Source organism: Conger conger, chromosome 12 (assembly GCF_963514075.1).
Source record: "Conger conger chromosome 12, fConCon1.1, whole genome shotgun sequence".
Lineage (NCBI taxonomy): Eukaryota > Metazoa > Chordata > Actinopteri > Anguilliformes > Congridae > Conger > Conger conger.
The window spans coordinates 49,841,858-49,858,421 of record NC_083771.1 but is presented as its reverse complement, the minus strand read 5'-3'; the positions used below and the strand labels follow the sequence as shown (position 1 = coordinate 49,858,421).

General features: G+C 45.7%; 1 protein-coding gene across 1 annotated transcript; it reads right to left on the bottom strand.

The window, feature by feature from the left end:
- Window positions 1-1,187: 1,187 nt before the first annotated feature.
- LOC133141641 (leukemia inhibitory factor receptor-like) lies at window positions 1,188-14,503 on the bottom strand. The gene is made up of 7 exons (XM_061262206.1): window positions 14,440-14,503; window positions 9,188-9,303; window positions 8,108-8,259; window positions 4,519-4,666; window positions 3,959-4,237; window positions 2,755-2,878; window positions 1,188-1,407 (listed from the first exon to the last, which is right to left on the bottom strand). Exons 2-7 carry the CDS (start codon window positions 9,300-9,302, stop codon window positions 1,188-1,190), a joined length of 1,038 nt encoding a protein of 345 aa, XP_061118190.1. The 5' UTR covers window position 9,303; window positions 14,440-14,503.
- Between the last annotated feature and the right edge of the window lie 2,061 nt (window positions 14,504-16,564).

The following is a 16,564-nucleotide window of genomic DNA, read 5'->3' as shown; positions in this document are numbered from 1 at the left end:
CTTCACCGGGATTAGAACCACCGACCTTGCGTGTCCCAGTCATTTACCTTAACCACTACGCTACAGGCCGCCCCCTATTAGCAGCTCAACAAGATCTCTAGCTGTTTAATGTGGTGTGCTTGTTAGGGTTGGAGTGCAGGATGGTAGATCCCCTCTTATCCTGAACAGGGTTCATTCATCCATTATCCTAACCTCATACCCACAGGCAATTTATGCTCCAATCAGCCTGACCTGCATGTCTTTGGACTGTGGGAGGAAACTGGAGTACCCGGAGGAAACCCACGCAGACACGGGGAGAACATGCAAACTCCACACAGACAGGCCCCGGCCGACGGGGATTCAAACCCAGGACCTCCTTGCTGTGAGGCGGCAGTGCTACCCACTGCACCATCCGTGCCGCCCTCCCGTTCTCATACATAGTCTTTAATAACACTTTAATTTGCTTTTGCGATACATTTAGTATTCTCATCATGGATTTCTCCAACTTTTTTCATATGAAGCTCCTAACTTCAAAAAACTGTCCTAAATGAAGATTATATTGCAACATATAAGGTAATGTAGGTGGGGTCCATTATAATATAGTATATAGGGTACTGTAGGTGGGGTCTGTTAAAATACAGTATATAGGGTACTGTAGGTGGGGTCCATTATAATATAGTATATAGGGTACTGTATGTGGGTCTGTTATAATACAGTATATAGGGTACTGTAGGTGGGGTCTGTTATAATACAGTATATAGGGTACTGTAGGTGGGGTCTGTTATAATACAGTATATAGGGTACTGTAGGTGGGGTCCATTATAATACAGTATATAGGGTACTGTAGGTGGGGTCTGTTATAATACAGTATATAGGGTACTGTAGGTGGGGTCTGTTATAATACAGTATATAGGGTACTGTAGGTGGGGTCCATTATAATACAGTATATAGGGGTGAGCCGGTGCCTGATTGGGCAGACTGCAGTACATTGCTTTTTGGCACCATTGATAAGCTTTCTCTTATTTTTCCTAAACTGTCCACATTTCTGAAAACCTTTGAGGGGAGAAATAAGCAATGCAGTCAGTTTGATCGCAGCTCCGTGAGCCAGACATGCTGCCCTGACCTGCACTGCAAGCCTCTCTGGAGGAAATGACTGGATTGCGGTTGTTTTCATGACTCGTAGGACACTCGTATTGTAGATGCTGTTCCTACCCAAGATAAAATTCTGAATAAGAGAGAAATGGGGACTTGGTGATGTCATTGAACGGCGATGTCTGGCGCAACCTGCCTCTGTGCCTCAGGTCCGCTCTGTCCGTGAGCTCCATACTGCCAAGCCTGTTTCTGGCAGTCAGGGTCCAGTTCTTCTCGCCCGGACCCAGGGCCACACTGATCATGCATTGCTTTAGTATATTTTCATCTTTGCAGTTCCTGAGAAGTTGCGAGACATAATTAAATCTACCATTATACTGCAAGAGTATTAGTAACAGTACTACTTACCCAGTGTCCTCAGCAATTTGGTCGACCAGCTGTGTTCACACAGTGACCAGTTGCTGAAAGTCCATTCATTCATGAAGCTGAGCGATGGCCAGCAACATCAGCAACTGGGCAACATGAGCAACATGAGCAACTGGGCAACATGAGCAACACGAGCAACTGGGCAACATGAGCAACATGAGCAACTGGGCAACATGAGCAACTGGGCAACATGAGCAACATGAGAAACTAGGCAACATGAGCAACTGGGCAACATGAGCAACACAAGCAACTGAGCAACATGAGCAACATGAGTCACTAGGTAACATGAGCAACATGAGCAACTGGGCAACATGAGCAACTGGGCAACAGGAGCAACTGGGCAACATGAGCAACTGGAGCAACACGAGCAACTGGAGCAACACGAGCAACACAAGCAACTGGGAAACATGAGCAACATGAGCAACTAGGCAACATGAGCAACTGGCAACACGAGCAACATGAGCAACATGAGCAACTGGAAAACATGAGCAACATGAGCAACTAGGCAACATGAGCAACACAAGCAACTGAGCAACATGAGCAACATGAGTCACTAGGTAACATGAGCAACATGAGCAACTGGGCAACATGAGCAACTGGGCAACAGGAGCAACTGGGCAACATGAGCAACTGGAGCAACACAAGCAACTGGAGCAACATGAGCAACACGAGCAACTGAGCAACATGAGCAACTAGGTAACATGAGCAACTGGCAACACGAGCAACATGAGCAACATGAGCAACTGGAAAACATGAGCAACATGAGCAACTAGGCAACATGAGCAACTGGCAACACGAGCAACATGAGCAACTAGGCTACACGAGCAACATGAGCAACTGGAGCAACACGAGCAACACAAGCAACTGGAGCAACACAAGCAACATCAGCAACTGAAAAACATGAGCAACATGAACAACTAGGCAACATGAGCAACATGAGCAACTAGGCAACATGAGCAACTAGGCAACACAAGCAACATGAGCAACTAGCCAACATGAGCAACTAGGCAACACAAGCAACATGAGCAACTGAGCAACGAAAGGTTCCCCGCAGCTTATCTTTCCTCTCACTCTGGTCTTCACCACTAAAGGACAGTTACACACTCTCATTTATTAATATTGAATATTTTCACAAATACAGTTTCACAAGTTCATTTTACCAATTGCTGAGTCAAACTGTGTCTGTGTAGACAAACTAACATGATTTAATGATACAGTTGTGGACAGATACTGTGAATGTATGCGTTAGCGGAGACGCACCTTCCATTCAAGGAGTACAGAGTTTTCCGTTCTCCATACAGTTCTGTGTCACGCTCCAGGTCCCAGTGGCAGGTAAGATTCACCAGGTCTGTCTCACACACCAAGTTCCGGACACTAGGGGGGTCTGAGGGGCGGGGGAGAGGCCCAAAGATCACATGGTTCAGGCTGATCCAATCACTGAACAGTCACATGGTTCAGGCTGATCCAATCACTGAACAGTTACTGCCAGTGGTTCTTGCTCCTGCCACCATCTGAAGTGTGCGACTTAAACATGACTATCTTACCAATATATATGGACAAATATGTGACTTGCTCTAACAGTTGTATCCCACCGGAATTTCTGTGCCACCAAACCATGTTTTTGAGAAAAACGGCTTCAAAGTCACACGTGATGCTGAGAGACTACCGACACTGGGCTAACGGAACTCAAACTTTATTTATAACTGTATTTTTACTCTGAACACTTACTCTTGACATTAAGACATACAGGACATGAAAGTGAATACAGTGCTGTACATTAACATGATTAACGCAGTACTGTACATTAACATGATTAACACAGTACTGTACATTAACATGATTAACGCAGTACTGTACATTAACATGATTAACGCAGTACTGTACATTAACATGATTAACGCAGTACTGTACATTAACATGATTAACGCAGTACTGTACATTAACATGATTAACGCAGTGCTGTACATTAACATGCAGCCACCAGTGCAGCTGATGCCGTTGTTTCTGACTGCTGAATGGTGACAAGCTGGCTAGCCTCCAAACGCACAAATCCAGTGCTTCACTTACACCCCTTATTTTTACTATATTTTTACTCTGAATCTAGCCTTAAGCTGATTATGAAAGGCAAGTTACTGTTCTACAAAATGAAGATGAAAATAGCCAAACAGCCTAAAACTTTTTTTACATACATATGGATTTATGTGAAATTGGCAGTCGCGACTTATGACTGATTATGTTAGATCAGGTCTCATATTACATTACATTACATAACATTACTACAGGTCTCATATTACATTACATTACATTACTACAGGTCTCATATAAAGGCCACGCTCCACATAAAGAATGCATGAATGAACATTAACTAATGTACTGGAGTTGTTAACATGAATGAATCAATAGCCTTAATAGAAACTGCTTTGCCAAGTGTGCAGGAGCAAGAAATGGTGTAAAAAATACTCACAGCCAACAAAAAGAGTGGCATCGGCGCCCCTCGAGGCGTCGCACTGCAGATGGTTGCCGGAGGTCTTGGTCGGCGCCAGGTTGCGCAGGTGCACGGCGAAGCTCCGGTCACTGATGCGGGTCACAGCTGGGGCTATGAGGTTGTATGTGATGTGATGTGATGTCCTGTTTGTGTGCCCCTCACTCATAATGCAGCAGTAATCTACACTACTGCCCACCTCCACCACTCTATCAGTGGAGGGAAACACCTGCAAGGACTTGTGGGAAGAAACATCCATCCCTGGAGAGGAGAGAGGAGTGAATCCACAAAGAATGAGTCGTCACAATTTCAATGTGACTCAATAGCAGCTGTGCGTGTAAGTGTGTGTGTACATCTGTGTGCATGTGTACGTGTGTGTGTAGGCATGTGGGTGCCTGTGAGTGCTTGTGGATGTGTGTATGTGTGTGTCTGTGTGTACTTGGGTGTATGTGTGTGTGCACATGTGTGTCTGTGTGTACTTGGGTGTATGTGTGTGTGCATGTGTATGTGATGATGATGATGATGATGATGATGATACAGACCATCAGCAGTCTGTGTGAAGCTCCAGTGGCTGGTGCGGTTGAGCAGACGGGTTCGGACCCTGGCGCAGTGCGAGGTGCAGTTCAGGGGGATGTCTGAAGTCCAGTTCCACTGCTGCCTTTTCAGGACTGGATTTGGCTCGATGGTCTCCTGCACATTTAACACAACACACCCAGACCGGCACATCACAATCCTGCACATTTAACACAGCATTACGTCACCCAGACCGGCACATCACAATCCTGCAGCCAGGAGCCACTCTCACCCAGACCTGCACATCACAATCCTGCAGCCAAGAGCCACTGTCACCCAGACCTGCACATCACAATCCTGCAGCCAGGAGCCACTGTCACCCAGACCTGCACATCACAATCCTGCATCCAGGAGCCACTGTCACCCAGACCTGCACATCACAATCCTGCATCCAGGAGCCACTGTCACCCAGACCTGCACATCACAATCCTGCAGCCAAGAGCCACTGTCACCCAGACCTGCACATCACAATCCTGCAGCCAGGAGCCACTGTCACCCAGACCTGCACATCACAATCCTGCAGCCAAGAGCCACTGTCACCCAGACCTGCACATCACAATCCTGCAGCCAGGAGCCACTGTCACCCAGACCTGCACATCACAATCCTGCAGCCAAGAGCCACTGTCACCCAGACCTGCACATCACAATCCTGCAGCCAAGAGCCACTGTCACCCAGACCTGCACATCACAATCCTGCAGCCCAGAGCCACTGACACCCAGACCTGCACATCACAATCCTGCAGCCAGGAGCCACTGTCACCCAGACCTGCACATCACAATCCTGCAGCCAAGAGCCACTGTGACCCAGACCTGCACATCACAATCCTGCAGCCAAGAGCCACTGTCACCCAGACCTGCACATCACAATCCTGCAGCCAGGAGCCACTGTCACCCAGACCTGCACATCACAATCCTGCAGCCAAGAGCCACTGTGACCCAGACCTGCACATCACAATCCTGCAGCCCAGAGCCACTGTCACCCAGACCTGCACATCACAATCCTGCATCCAAGAGCCACTGTCACCCAGACCTGCACATCACAATCCTGCAGCCAAGAGCCACTGTGACCCAGACCTGCACATCACAATCCTGCATCCAAGAGCCACTGTCACCCAGACCTGCACATCACAATCCTGCAGCCAAGAGCCACTGTCACCCAGACCTGCACATCACAATCCTGCAGCCCAGAGCCACTGTCACCCAGACCTGCACATCACAATCCTGCAGCCAAGAGCCACTGTCACCCAGACCTGCACATCACAATCCTGCAGCCAAGAGCCACTGTCACCCAGACCTGCACATCACAATCCTGCAGCCAAGAGCCACTGTCACCCAGACCTGCACATCACAATCCTGCAGCCCAGAGCCACTGTGACCCAGACCTGCACATCACAATCCTGCAGCCAGGAGCCACTGACACCCAGACCTGCACATCACAATCCTGCAGCCAAGAGCCACTGTCACCCAGACCTGCACATCACAATCCTGCAGCCAGGAGCCACTGTCACCCAGACCTGCACATCACAATCCTGCAGCCAAGAGCCACTGTGACCCAGACCTGCACATCACAATCCTGCAGCCCAGAGCCACTGTCACCCAGACCTGCACATCACAATCCTGCATCCAAGAGCCACTGTCACCCAGACCTGCACATCACAATCCTGCAGCCAAGAGCCACTGTGACCCAGACCTGCACATCACAATCCTGCATCCAAGAGCCACTGTCACCCAGACCTGCACATCACAATCCTGCAGCCAAGAGCCACTGTCACCCAGACCTGCACATCACAATCCTGCAGCCCAGAGCCACTGTCACCCAGACCTGCACATCACAATCCTGCAGCCAAGAGCCACTGTCACCCAGACCTGCACATCACAATCCTGCAGCCAAGAGCCACTGTCACCCAGACCTGCACATCACAATCCTGCAGCCAAGAGCCACTGTCACCCAGACCTGCACATCACAATCCTGCAGCCCAGAGCCACTGTGACCCAGACCTGCACATCACAATCCTGCAGCCCAGAGCCACTGTCACCCAGACCTGCACATCACAATCCTGCATCCAAGAGCCACTGTCACCCAGACCTGCACATCACAATCCTGCAGCCAGGAGCCACTGTCACCCAGACCTGCACATCACAATCCTGCAGCCCAGAGCCACTGTCACCCAGACCTGCACATCACAATCCTGCAGCCCAGAGCCACTGTCACCCAGACCTGCACATCACAATCCTGCAGCCCAGAGCCACTGTCACCCAGACCTGCACATCACAATCCTGCAGCCAAGAGCCACTGTCACCCAGACCTGCACATCACAATCCTGCAGCCAAGAGCCACTGTCACCCAGACCTGCACATCACAATCCTGCAGCCCAGAGCCACTGTCACCCAGACCTGCACATCACAATCCTGCAGCCAAGAGCCACTGTCACCCAGACCTGCACATCACAATCCTGCAGCCAGGAGCCACTGTCACCCAGACCTGCACATCACAATCCTGCAGCCAAGAGCCACTGTCACCCAGACCTGCACATCACAATCCTGCAGCCAGGAGCCACTGTCACCCAGACCTGCACATCACAATCCTGCAGCCAAGAGCCACTGTCACCCAGACCTGCACATCACAATCCTGCAGCCAGGAGCCACTGTCACCCAGACCTGCACATCACAATCCTGCAGCCAGGAGCCACTGTCACCCAGACCTGCACATCACAATCCTGCAGCCAAGAGCCACTGTCACCCAGACCTGCACATCACAATCCTGCAGCCAGGAGCCACTGTCACCCAGACCTGCACATCACAATCCTGCAGCCAAGAGCCACTGTCACCCAGACCTGCACATCACAATCCTGCAGCCAGGAGCCACTGTCACCCAGACCTGCACATCACAATCCTGCAGCCAAGAGCCACTGTCACCCAGACCTGCACATCACAATCCTGCAGCCAAGAGCCACTGTCACCCAGACCTGCACATCACAATCCTGCAGCCCAGAGCCACTGTCACCCAGACCTGCACATCACAATCCTGCAGCCAAGAGCCACTGTCACCCAGACCTGCACATCACAATCCTGCAGCCCAGAGCCACTGTCACCCAGACCTGCACATCACAATCCTGCAGCCAAGAGCCACTGTCACCCAGACCTGCACATCACAATCCTGCAGCCAAGAGCCACTGTCACCCAGACCTGCACATCACAATCCTGCAGCCCAGAGCCACTGTCACCCAGACCTGCACATCACAATCCTGCAGCCCAGAGCCACTGTCACCCAGACCTGCACATCACAATCCTGCAGCCCAGAGCCACTGTCAAACTAATCAGTAAATCAACTGGCTGGAGTTCACTGCCAGAAGAAACACATTTTGCTGTCTGACCCCTGGACTTTCCTCCTCTGAAAGGGACAAAGCTGATATGTTTAATTATCTTCTGTGTTACTCTGTAAAGCATCTTTGTGACAGTCTCCAGTGAAAAGCGCTATAAAAATAAATCGAATTGAACTGTCTATTTTATGAATATTTGCCATTAAATAAACAGTAAGTTGAATAAACAGGTGCTTACGCTGTGCACAGTCTTTTTGTTTCGGAGAACCTCGATGTCGAAGAGCAGTTGGTCTGTAAGGTTGTGGGTCAAGGGCCTCTGCTCCCAGCTGACAGATATGCGTTGTAGTTCCCAGTCTGTCTCCAGCTTCACTGCCTGTGGCCCGGGGAGCTCTGAAGACCAAATGCAAAAGCTACCCATCCCAGAATGCTCTGCGCCCCCTCCCTGTGAGGGCCGTCCCGGGTCACAGCCCGCACTATTTAAACGCCGTGCGCTTTTGCATTTTGGTATCTTGATGCTGTTTCGATACTCTGGTTCGTGACATGTTTCCTTGATCAGCAGAAATATTTTGAGACTGTACATGCATTAATAATGTACTTCAAACACCAAATTTAAACCTACAGAAACAGAACATTCTATAATAAATTTAAATAGAATATCAAGATGAGAAAAGATATATAGGCAAAAAAACTAAATATTGGCTAAATCAAAATGATGGCTGTTTTGAGATATTGCAATATACACCCAGAGAGCACTTTATTCAGTATTTATTTGACTTATTTAGTCTTCTGCTGCTGTAGCCTATCCAATTACAGGTTTGACGTGTTATATGTTCATAGAACTTCTGCATACCACTGTTGTAATGTGTGGTTATTTGCGTTACTGTCACCTTCCTGTCAGAGCTGATCTGTCTGGCCCTCCTCCTCTGACGTCTCTCAGCAAGTTTCTCCCAGCAGAACTGCAGCTCACTGGAGGTTTTTTGCACCATTCTGAGCAAGCTCTAGAGACTGTTGGATGTGAAAATCCCAGGAGATCAGCAGCTACAGATAATACTCAAAATCAGTGAGATCAAATTTTTTCCCCATTCCGATGGTTGATGTGAACATTACCTAAAGCTCCTGACCCGTATCTGCATGATTTTACGCATTGCACTGCTACACTTGATTGGCATGAATAAGTAGACGTACTGGTGCTCCTAATAAAGTGCTCAGCGAGTGAGTTTTGCAGTATAAAATAGGACCAGGGCATGCTGTGTTTGGAGACAGGTTAGCCTGCAGCTCAGGGCACTGGCGTGTGATTTCGCCGGATTGGCACACGCACCATGCACCTCGTTGCCGTGGTTCTCCTGGAGCTTGAGGACAAAGAGCAGAGCCCAGAGCGCCCGGCTTCCCATGATCCCACGGGCACGTGGAGGGGGGCCACAGAAACACTTCATGCTGAAATTCAGAAACAGGACATCGATATCACGCCACAAGTTATTTAGAAACTTCTAGAGAAAAATGGCAATGGAATAGCGTATATCATATAGTATCATCACATAATAGCATGGCTGACCACTTTTTGAGTGAATATAGATAGCCCTCTAATACTGGTGTTAATAAGCACTATATACTGTACATAATGTATGTATGGACAGTATATGTAAGCATGTTTGTAGCTATGAGTTTCATTCCCCTGCCATCTCACACAGGCAGCACCAGGCCCCTACACTCTGAGATCTGTTATCTCTCCAACATAATCCTCATGTGTTGTCTCTCCAAGACAAGCCCCTGTATTATGTTTCCACAAACCCCTGTGTTATCTCTGTAAGATCCCTACTGGCACAACAAAGCAAGGAAAGACATAAACTAAACATTCACACAAAAGGACGGGAGTGTGGTTGTAATAGACTGTTCACATTAGAAGTGTTACGAAAAATCTGAAACTGTGTACTCAGATAAAAAACCTCCTCCACAACCTCCCAATGTACAGTTTAAGCCTTTAGCAGATGTTTTTAGCCACTTAACGGAACTTAACAGAACTTAACAGACGATACATTTAAGAGCAGCACTAGAATATTATTACTATTATTATTATTATTATTATTAAACTTATTATCACTCAATATTGCACATATTGCCTGGGTCTTGGGGATGCTCGTGTTTCTGCCACAAACCCAACATTTTCTGGAAGAACAACTTCGAAAAGTTATCTTCCTATTACACAATCCTACAAAATGACGTCTTTTTGTCATAAAGGCCCTTGAGATTTCATTCTAAAGGAAATGATAAATAATAATAATAATAATAATAATAATAATAATAATAATAATAATAATGTCAGACTTTATAAAAATAAAAATAAACAACAACTGTCGCTACTTACAGGTAGGACGGCAGTAGTTCACGTGCACGATGCCAGGTTGAATCATTCGATGCTGTAGCCCAGCAGATTCCCAGGAGTATTTCACGAGGACTAAATAAAAAAGCGCTATATACTCCGTCCTCGGCGAGGAAAAACTATGAGCGTGATAGCCCATACGAGGGGTAAAAGTAAATGTGAAAGAACAATCCAGCTTTCTAGGGGAAAACGTCAGCGAATGTATTCACAGGAAGTTTCCGCACAGCTCCATAAAAAATCATTTCCCAGAAACTAAGGCGCCCATTACCGTCTGATTCAGTGGAACGGACGTTAAACGTTGTGAAATTCAGTCTTTACGCGAATCGTACGCCTCGTTGTTTATACCGCGGTTTTGCCAAATCGTCTATTTTTCTGAACACGCATGCACACAGACCTACAGACTCTTGTGCCGGCATAAAAAAAAAAACTTAAAAAAAAACTTGTGATTTCTTCAATTCTGAATGTGCCATATTCTTCCACATGCTGCTACATGCCCCGTCCAAATAATAATAATAACAATACTAATACTAATACTAATACCAATAATAATAATAATAATAATAATAATAATAATAATAATAATAATAATAATAAATGAAATGGAGAAAAAGAATGACGAGAAAATATGTAAAATAACATTACAGTGAATCATTACAAGAAAAGTAAAAATGAAGAGGTTAAATTAGTAAAATAGTTCCTAAGAAAAAGCACATTTGAAGTGGGGGGTCTTTACAGTCAGTTCTTCTGAAGAATATCCACAGCCTCTCTGCGCGCGTTGGTGGTCATTGGCTCAGGAGCAGGGCCATACACACTGAGGTCAGCGGTGAGACCAGTAGGGGGGGGGGTCAGGGCCATGCTCCCCGCAAGAAAATGTAGTCAATTCTAACAATTAATCAATCTGGCATACTGTGAAGTGAAAATGGTTGCTTAGATTAAAAATATATTATTAAAATATTGAGGTCATGACCTCAGTGATCTTAATGGTAGTTACAGGCCAGCTCTGGGGGTCAGAGCAGTCGGAGGGTTTTAAAAAATAAACAGGCCCCTAGCCATCAGACAGATATAGTAGGGGTAATCCAAGACAGTGTCGATGTCACAAGCAAAGGTTTGTTTACTAGCAGGCAGCCCGACCAGGCTATGGTACAAAAGGGAATCCAGAAATCGTAATCAAAAAATACAGTTTAAAGTCAAAAACAGTAAATCCAAACAGGGCAAAATCATCAATCAGAAAACAAATGTCGGGGTACACAAAAATGGTGAAAGCACAGGTAAAGCAATCAATAAACACTGGCGAGTCAGAGGTAAACACAAAACAATCTAACAAGACAAAGGAAATATAGGGGTATAAACACTCAGGTGAATTAACGAAAATGACAAACAGCTGAAACGAATGAAGAATGGCAGGACTACGGAAAGCAACAAGGGATTAAAATATGCGGAAGGACAGAGACACATACTGGAACAAGGGAAAAAACAGAGATCAGGGGCTTGTTTCAGGAAAGCGATTTGCTAGGCAAATAAGCACGCGACGACAGCATATACCTCTCGCAAAACCAATTTCTCCCATTCAAGTATGCGATTTCCTCTTATAAGGCAGATGGGCTGTATAGACAAGCTCCAGAAAGAATACAATTAATTCTAAGATCTGCATCCTAAAGTGGTAGGCTACATTTTAAACCATTTACTACTGGAAAGTACAAAGTAAGTGTATTTTAAATAGCCTCTACTCTCTGGGACTTCGTTCAGAAAACTTTTGTACTTTTGGCATATATATTTTTTGTAAGGGTTGACAAACGTTTTCTTACAGTTTTCGAGCAATGGAGTAAGCACATTCCATTCACATGCGCCCGTAAATCGCCAACGTGCAAAAACTTGCTTCAGTTATCCGAGCCCAAGTAGTCCAGTGAAATCCCGCACTACTTGATCTCACAAAAGACCTTTGTGTAATTGGTAGTTTACAAATTCCCATCAATGCACTGACTGAGAACGCACACATGTTTGTGTGTAGAAAAAAAATGCATTTTTTGTCACAAAGTCGTGCCTATGTGATGGCACTTACGGAGTATGCTATTAGATGCTGCGGTTAAATAAACTTGGAGCACACACCACAGTTACATCTGAACCAACTGTGATTTGGGTCACGGAAGTTACTAATGGATGGCGTTATGTTTAATTTGTATATTACAAATAACAAAACACTTAAGCGTAGGCTATGATATTAGGTGTACCAGGTAGTAGTTCAAATAAATCAAACCATTTATTTTACAACATAGCTTTATATATATATTTATATTTATATATGTATGTGTGTGTGCTATGGCTATGCACTTTACACTTTGTTGTACGTCGCTCTGGATGAGAGCTTCTGCCAAATGCCTTTAATGTAAGGAGTGTGTTTTCCGCAAATAAACTTTCCGACTCTGACCTAAATGACCCGCTCAAACAGAAACAGAATGTAACTGATCATCTGCCAACTAAAAGAGAATAAAAAAAGAAAAGTAAAAGAAGCTGTGTGAGGCTGGTGACAGGCCGTTGCAGCAGCAGTGCTACAGGAATCACTGATGTGCTCGTCTCTGGTGTGCTTGTTTTTAGCACATTCATGTTGTAGTGCAGACTGCTCAATCATTTCCTTTGGGCTGTTACTCTACTTCCCAGAAACAGACCTGCAGGGTAGTGCCTGCCAGATCAGCCATCCAGAGCAGCAGCTCGTCTGGTCTTCAACCTTCTCAAATACTCACGTCACCCCCCTGCTTACTTCCCTCCACTGGCTGCCTGTCATGGCTCGCATCAAATTCAAGACATTGGTGCTAGCCTTCCAAGCAGTTAAGGGGTCTTCCCCAGCTTACCTCCAGAAAATCATCAGACCCTACACCCCTGCCAGACGACTACTGTCTGTTCTGGCTCCACGGTGGTGGAACGAACTCCCTGTTGAGGTCAGAACTGTAGAATCTCTTCCCATCTTCAAGCAGCACCTCTCCCTGTCCCTCACCACCTCCCTGTGAACCTTAATTGTTGTCTTTCTGTGATTTACTTTCTGTGTATCAGGATGTTTTAGTTTGGCTAGGTAAGCAGTGTTTGGCTGGTTAAGGGGTTTGTTCATACATTTGCGTGTTGCGGTTTAAAAAACATTAAAAAAACAATCAGATGATCAAATAGGCCCTGGTCATTATCTTTGTTGTGCAGGTAGCAGTTGAAATTGTACTTCCCTTTAGGGTCTTTCAGCGCACTTATCCCTGGTTATGGGTATGCACTTTGTTGTACGTCGCTCTGGATAAGAGCATCTGCCAAATGCCATTAATGTAATGTAAATCTTCTCAGGACTCAAACATCATCTTCTCAGGACTCAAACATTACATTACATTACATTACATTAATGGCATTTGGCAGACGCTCTTATCCAGAGCGACATACAGTTGATTAGACTAAGCAGGAGACAATCCTCTCCTGGAGCAATGCAGGGTTAAGGGCCTTTCTCAAGGGCCCAACGGCTGTGCGGATGTTATTGTGGCTATACCGGGGATTGAACCACCGACCTTGCGTGGTCATGTACCTTAACCACTACAGACCACCCCGCAAACATTAATATGGAGCTAATCTCCAACAATAACCACAAGCCACTGAACAGCAGCGACAGGATCATTTGTGGCTGGGTGGGGGCTGGGGAAACAGCATATTATGTAAATGGTTCCACATAAGTAAACACATACAAACACAAAAATAATATAATTTTACAGTCTTTATTAGGAACATTTTTACTTTACTTAACACCTACTTATTCATGCGATTATCTAATCAGCCAATTGTGTGGCAGCAGTGCAATGAATACAATCATGTAAATACAGGTCAGGAGCTTTGAGTACGGTTTGAGTATCTCAGCAACTGCTGATCTCCTGGGATTTTCACACACAACAGTCTCTAGAGTTTGCAGAGAATAGTGCAAAAAAATCCCCAAAAAATCCAGTGAGCAGAAACACATTGTTAATGAGAGAGGTCAGAGGAGAATGGCCAGACTGGCCAAAGCTGACAGGAAGGTGACAGTAACGCAAATAACCACACATTACAACAGTGGTATGCAGAAGAGCATCTCTGAACACACACGTGTCAAACCTTTAACCGTTTTCCACTCAAAAGATAATCGCTGAGTTCATGGACTGCACCAATGATATTAAAGAGTCAGGGTGTGCCACACTTACCGCTAATATAATGAGCTTGATCAGCCCATTGTCCACCTGCCCACGCACCACGGAACAACTTCGCTGCTCCCCGCTTGACTTCAGAAAATGAAAATGTTTTCACAACCTTTTTGTTGTTTTTATTGAACAATTCATGCTCTGGCCTCCAAATTCCCCAGATCTCAATCCGATCGAGCATCTGTGGGATGTGCTGGAACAACAAGTCTGATCCATGGTAGCTCCACCTCGCATCTTACAAGACTTAAAGGATCTGCTGCTAAAGTCTGGTGCCTGACACCACAGGGCAGCTCCAGAGGTCCATGCCTCAGCAGGTCAGAGCATGCAGAGAACCAACAGCATATTAGGCAGGTGGTCATAATGTATTGGCTCATCTGTGTGCATTAGTGTAGTATAACTGTGCAGTGTGTTACTGTAGTACATTTTTATTGCAGTATGACAGTATACCAGTTTAGTACTGCAGTGTAGTACAACACTAGCATAACAGTATAGTATGGATTTGTAGTATAACAGTGTGATTTTAACAGTATAGTTCTTAGGTTTCATGTTTTTCTATTTATTGTATTCTCTGTCGTTAGCGTTTCCGTGTGTTTGTTACCTCTGTGCACACCATAGCCACGCTATCAATTCGTTCACTCAATTCATTCGTTTCATCGTTGTAAAAAAAAAAAAAAAATCGTTTTATGTTTGTATCACTTCCTGATTGTTTCCCACACCCGATTGCCATTCCATCTTGTTACCCGTGTTAATTAAACCCTTTTGTTTGTTCAGATCCCCGCCAGATTGTTATGTCAACTCCATTCTTTCCAGCGTTACCTGATTGATTTCTGTTTCTACCCATTTCGTCCCCGACTTCCGCATGTAGAATCTCCCGTCGGTTTGATTTTGACCCGCAGTGTTTCAACCCGTTTTTGTATATCGTGTTTTGTTTCTGGATTCTGTTTTTGTCTGTTTAGCTCGCTCGTTGTCGACCCTTCGCCTGTGACGATTATCCCTGATATATCGGTTTGCTGGAGTTTTTACCCATTGCCTCGACTGTACACTACAGAGGGTCTGCTGGTTTTTGTTTTCAACTTAAAATCAGCGCCCTGTTGAGACCCAGGTAACCAGGTGAGGTGAGTTAGCTGTGTAATCATCTGCTCTAATTGATTAATTAAGTGCAGAGTAACAGAGAAAACCAGCTGACCCAGTAGCTCTCCAGGGCCAGGGTTGGTGACCTCTGGACTACCAACTGCTTTATCCCTGCTGAATCTGTTCGCTGGCTATTGACCCTCGCCTGCCTGACCTGCAACTTTTATAATAAAGACTTTTATAATAAATCCTACACCTTGGTCTCGCATCTGGGTCGCTTGTTCTGAGGACCCGATAGTAGTAAAGTATAGAATAGTGTAGAGCAGGGTATGTAAGGTGCTTCTGCTTGTTCTATCCAAAAACATGTTACCATGGTCTCATAGCTGATGTACCCGCATCTGTGATAAATAATGTCATTTACTTTTTTTTTTTCTCAATACATACCTTTAATTTTTTATTTTGAAAAGACAATAGACTACAAATCCATTTAGAAACCAATCCATGAATTAGAAGCAAGGTTAAAATACAATGTTTCACCCAATATATACATGACAGGGCAAAGTTCTCCCCCCTCTGGGCACCTGCACGGAGCGCTAGCCCAACTTTACTGTGCACCCCCTCCTGTCCTGGAGCTCCAGCCCAAGACCAGCCGCACAACTCCCTCCTGCCACTGCTGATTCAGCTGGAGCACCAAGCCTGTCCCATTGCCTGACAGTGCCACCCATTGGTGTTTTTGTACTTTTATTTAATCCGGTTTTCTGTTTCAAACCATTGTTTCTACAAACCGGTGTCAACCAGCGACAGATGGGTTCCCCTACTGAGTCAGGTTCTGCTCAAGGTTTCTTCCTGTTTCCAGGGAGTTTTTCCTTGCCACTGTTGCCCGAGGCGTACTCTTGGGTCCCGGTTTCTAATTCTGTGAAGCTGCTTTACGACAAAGGCCCTTTGTAAAAAGCGCTATAAAAAAAGAAAGAAAATAATAAATAAATAAAAAGTTGGACTGCTGTGTTAAATGCCACTACATGTTAAAGGCCCTGACAGCTGCCATTCTGTGCCATAT

Bases quoted from the DNA above. Each gene is read 5' to 3' on its own strand.
- LOC133141641 (XM_061262206.1), bottom strand. From the start codon at position 9,302: ATGAAGTGTTTCTGTGGCCCCCCTCCACGTGCCCGTGGGATCATGGGA. The intron at 4,238-4,518 runs GTCTGTATCATC...TCTCCTCTCCAG, and splicing joins CTTCACACAGACTGCTGATG to GGATGGATGTTTCTTCCCAC. The intron at 2,879-3,958 runs GTGAGTATTTTT...CCCGCCCCTCAG, and splicing joins TGCCACTCTTTTTGTTGGCT to ACCCCCCTAGTGTCCGGAAC.